Here is a 5,479-nt window from a genome sequence, read left to right on the forward strand (position 1 = left end):
AATTATTGTATTAATTTTGATTACTTATTCTGAAGCATAAATAGATATTCCTTTTTATATAAATGTTGAACTTTACTAATTTTTCATTGTAATAAAGATTTCTTAGCACAAATGTTTTCTTTAGTTTGGTGTTTATGTCTTTTGTTTATTAGGTGTATACTCAGATGAAACAGTGGTACAAAAGCCTTTTAATTGTGACTGTGGCAAGTCGTATAGATACAGAGCTGGCTTGTATACTCATAGAAAATTTGAATGTGGAAAAGAACCTCAATTCCCCTGTCCTGTCTGTTCATACCGAGCCACAAGGAAATCATCCCTAAAAGTACACATGTATAGTAAGCATGACAACAGTCAATCATTTGTTCGTTTATAAATTGTCTTATCTACTCAGTCATATTATATGTACTGTTTTTTAATCTAAAAATCTTATTTTGTTTTGTATTCTGCTCTTAATTAATCTTTAAAATTTCAGGTCAATCTAGTATTAAATATATTTCTTTCTGCTCAACTAGTAATTAATTTTGTCTTAAATTAGGTAACTACTTTGTTTATAATTTTATTGAAGAGTTTAATGAAATTATTCGGACGGGCAGGATCTGCTTATCCACATTAATACTAATATTTCACATTGTCCTAGGCTTAAATTACTTACCTTGACATTATTATCTGTTTATTGTTTTTGTTTTGTTTGAACACTTACTAGTATAGATCATTGATTTGTTTACTTTGGGATTTTTTAATTAATTTTATATTACATCAATCGTTCTATAATTTTTTTATCGAACTGTTCTCCTTGAGATATTTATGCTGTTGCACGATATGAAATAAAATCCGCATAGATTTATATGTGATTATGATTAATAAATAAAATATGCATTATGGTAATTTTAGGGGTTGAATTAGCCTCAGCCTCATATTATTCCATTTTATTACTATCCATTCGCTAAGAGAAGGCTGCTTAAACATCTATCTCTATAAATTTAAATTGGCCCCATCCACACAAAAATCTCTCTGTTTCCACTAGACTCCTTTTTAAAAAAAGTCCTTTCATTCTTCATTGCCATTTAGTTCTCATCTAAGATTTGTAGTGGATTGAGTTGAAATGTGAAGTAAAGTTGGTAATCGTCACATATTGCTTAGAGGCATTCTCTTTGCAAAAAGACTATAGAGGATGTTAAGGAGAAGATCTAGACGATGCTTTCTTACTTACAGCACTGCTTCAACCAATCCCCCCATCCTTACAAAGGCTTGCCAAGCATAAATAAACCAACTTATTTTAATGTTGTATTTATATTGTTTTATCAAACAAAAGATAATTCATTTATTCACCTATTCCTGTTCTTGGTCAGTCACAGATAAGAAGATCTATTTTTTTTTTTAATCAATCAACTGTTTGTTTAAAAATATTACAATCTGTGAGCTTAAGATAATGGTGAAGCTGATTCACATTCAATTATTTATTATTTACAAGATATATAACAATAAACTATAACAAAAGAAGTAAAAAATAACAGCTCTTAATCATATTTTTGTATTTTAATTTAAAAACTCTTGATTAAATATATTGTTTTGTAAACTGCTGATGTGTTATTCTTATTGTTCCATTTAATACAAGATTGATTTCTGATACTATATAAAATTAATGATATATTATTAATATTATACATGTACAATTATATATTTATATTTGTGAAAATAAAATATTTTATATGTTACTTGTGTTCTCTTGATTTTTTCATATTCCTTAATTTATGTTTTGAACTTAAAGTTGGTTGGTGAAGTTATTAATGGTTTTATTTTAATTGGAATAATCACGATTTTTATTGATTTGTACTTTATTTGTTCTCTTTTAATGTAAAATCCATCTGTAATGGATGCCAATCCATCTATAATGCCCCTAATCATGGGCATAAAATCTTAACAATATTAAGAAAAAAATATATATCATAATTTATAATAAATTTAATAATTATTATAAATAATTATATTTTTCTTCAACTATAGAATTTATTTATATTTATTGGTAATTATTATTATAGAATAATAGTTGCCAATGTGGAAGTGCGTGTATGCATAAATATTTATATATATATTTAATTTTCTTTTTTGTTATAGGTGAATTCCAAATGTTTGATGAGTCTAACAAATTTATTTGCCATTGTGGTAAGAAATACCGACATAGGAAGAGTCTTTGGAATCATACAAATTTTGAATGTGGTGGTAAAGAACCACAGTTTTCTTGTCCTTATTGCTCATACAGTGCTAGACGTAAAGGTCATCTCAAAAGTCATGTTTATTTAAAGCATTTTAACGAAATGGTGTCTTGAACTGAATGATTTTTTTTCTTATATATATTTTCACCTTCCATCATTAAAATATTTGTTTTGATCAAACGCTCACTTCTAATAAGGTTTAGTTTTTTTTTGTTTTGTTTTTTTCCTGACTATGTTATGGGAAGAATAATTCTTAAAAGTTTAAATTTATTAAATGTATTTAGATGTATCATTATTTTTTTGAGATATTTATATAAATGCACAGTGTTAATTGAATGTTACTTATTGATATGAATATAATTCTTTTGTTATATATTCTTTGTTAATTTTTTTCCTAAATATTTGATAGTAATAGTACCAATTTTAGTTATTGAGGTTTACATTAAGACATTATCATAAATTTAATCTAAAATTAAAAGTCATTGAAATTATTGGTAAGTATGGTGTTAAACAATTTTTTTGTTTTTTTACATTTAAAAAATTAAATAAATATTTTACTCCTAGATCAAAACAGTATCAAAAAGAAAATAGAGATTCCTAGTTAACTGTTTACTCGAATTCTACAATTTGATTTAGCAAGTAAAAAGATTTACCAATATATTTATAGCCAGGTTAGATATTGATGAATGTGTTCCAACTTTTTTTCTATGATTAGTGTTTTTGTTTTTTTTATAAAAAAACAAATTATTAACTAAAATAATAAACCTCCAATTTTTGTGTTGATGTCTTTTTAATATATATTTTTTTAAAATATAGTTAAATATATGATATATACATATTATATAAAATTATACTGTTACAAAAAAACCAATATCTGACCTGAGAATGAATGTCTTTATAGCTTAGTGATTTTCTAATTAGTTTGAAAAATGTCTAAGAATCAATTACAAATGATCAATTGTGTCAGACTAATCACTCTATAACACCACATCTTTTGGTTATTCATTACCAAATGGAAAGAAATTGATTTCACTTTTTCTTTGGACTAAGGATATTTATATTAATTATCATACAAAAAAAAATTAAAATAATAACATTTGCAAATATAAAAGTTTTTAAAATGATGTGAATGAATAATGGTTTAGTAGCTATAATTACATATTAAGTTCTAACTGTGTAGTTTGTTTCAGATTAATATTTATTATCTTGTTGATTACTATTTTCTGTTTATGTTTAAAAATTTTCGTATTTAAATTTATTATGCTGTTTTGAACTTTCGTGTATATTTTTGCTTCCTCATTGTTGGAGATAGAGAAGCTAAGTAGTCATTCATAAAGTAAACAAAATGTTTGTTTTCAAAATGCACATAAATTTTATCAAATTCCATCTGATACACTACTGCTGATGTATTAACAAACATATTTTTCTTGACACACATGTTTCAAAAACGGCTCTTATGATTTGGTTTGGAGATGGAGACCATAGTAAAAATGGTCCTGTATCAATATCATTAAATTTTCTTTGATAATTCAGATCAAGGTAATGATTTATTTTTTGAAATATAACATATCGATATAAACATTAAAACATTAAGTCTGTTTTTTCCTCACAGATTTGTTGTTTCCATTTGATTTTTATTCTGTACTCAGTTGAAGTGGTTAGGAAGGTATACTGATGTATCTACTCATTTTAATATTAACATAATTCAAATTACAAAATATTAATTTTTAAGATGCTTTCTGTTAAAAATGCCAAAGAAATTCTATGCAAAATAGTTATATTATGTTCATCTACAGTCCATTTTTCATGATTTAATCATTTTTTTTATAGATAACTTTTTAAATAAAATAAATTTGTTCTTTTAAGGCCATTTTTATTTGAAATCAAATTTCTTAATATTCATTTAGAACTTAAAATTACTTATAGTGAAACATCTTTTTTCTTTGAGAAAAAAAGGAATATGTAATATTCATGCTGGAGCTCATTAATGTATGACTATGGATGGAGATAGGTATTTTACTTAGCCTAGACTTTGCTCAATAATTTTCTTTGTTACATATATAGTTTCTGTATGACAGGCTATATCAATAGGCTTGCTTAATCATTGAATTGAAATTGATAAAAATTAAATTCCCTTTCTTCTCTCCTTCCTCCCAATGCCCTTTTGATCCAAGGCTCTATTCTATTATTTATTTTATTGAGTATTAAAATCTAGACTAGTCCACACTATTGAATCATAAAATATGATTTAAAGAATAAAAAAAAAACTTTTTGTTTACTAGTTATTTAGTCTACCAGGGTTAATTTATATGTAATTCTTCCATTGAAATATAATTTCATCTAATTATTTTGGTATTATAATAGTTTAAATCATATATATATATTCTTTTTTGTTCAAGATTTCTTAAAAGACACCCATCTAGAACAATACTCATGCGATGGATGTGGCAGACTTTACAAACACAGATCTAGTTGGTATGCACATAAGAAATATGAATGCGGAAAAGAGCGTTTACATTGTTGTCCTCACTGTAACTATAAAAGCTCAAGAGAAACCTATGTAAAAAGACATATGATACTTCGACACTGTTTATTGTCAAAAAATGTAAAATAAATTATTTTAAAATAATATTATTTATATGTTTGTTAAAATCAAAAACAGTTATGTAGAGCATTATTTGGTGTTTTTCATTTCTAAGTAGAACATTTTCATAAACATTTGGTTACTGTGGTCAAAAGAAACCTGATTATGTTGTTTTAATGTTTCACTGCTGTATTGTTAATTATTATGTATACGTACCAGTATTTTACTGTCTCATGATAATTCTGTTATAGCCAGGTGAGAAAAATCATGGGGGAGGTACGAAAAAAGCAATACAATGAACCAGTTATTTAGAAAGTATTAAATATTTTTTGTAAAATAATCATATCAAAACTTCTCAGTGGCTTGGTCTTCATATAAGAAATTAATAAGTAGTTAAGATACTTAAAATCTTTCCTGTATTTAATTATATTCTTTTTTTTTTCTTGTTATTTGTTTTGAAAACTTCATTCAATTTTTAAAATATGAAATTATTAAATTGTGTGTCCATTAATGTCAGAATTTATTGTATAGTATCTTCAAATATTAACAGAACTAATATTTATGGATTTTTATTGGTCGATAAACCACTTCCACATATTAGCAATAATAATTATGTTGTGACGGAAGAACTTTTTATAGACATGTACCATCCAAAACTATTTTTTTATCTTATATATTATAA

General features: G+C 25.1%; 1 protein-coding gene across 3 annotated transcripts in view; it reads left to right on the forward strand.

Annotated features, from left to right (window-relative positions):
- The window catches only part of LOC106679532 (zinc finger protein 425), a 13,374-nt gene extending 7,935 nt beyond the window's left edge, over positions 1-5,439 (forward strand). For all 3 annotated transcript variants that reach the window (XM_067047302.1, XM_014418748.2, XM_067047303.1), the window contains 2 exons: positions 153-335; positions 2,116-5,439. In XM_067047302.1, coding sequence (XP_066903403.1) covers positions 153-335; positions 2,116-2,327 — 395 coding nt within the window. In that variant the 3' untranslated portion in view covers positions 2,328-5,439. The remainder of the gene's footprint in view (positions 1-152; positions 336-2,115) is intronic.
- The last annotated feature ends 40 nt before the right edge of the window (positions 5,440-5,479 follow it).

This window comes from Halyomorpha halys, unplaced genomic scaffold, assembly GCF_000696795.3.
Source record: "Halyomorpha halys isolate HHAL.00 unplaced genomic scaffold, Hhal_1.1 Scaffold208.1, whole genome shotgun sequence".
In the NCBI taxonomy this organism is placed as follows: domain Eukaryota; kingdom Metazoa; phylum Arthropoda; class Insecta; order Hemiptera; family Pentatomidae; genus Halyomorpha; species Halyomorpha halys.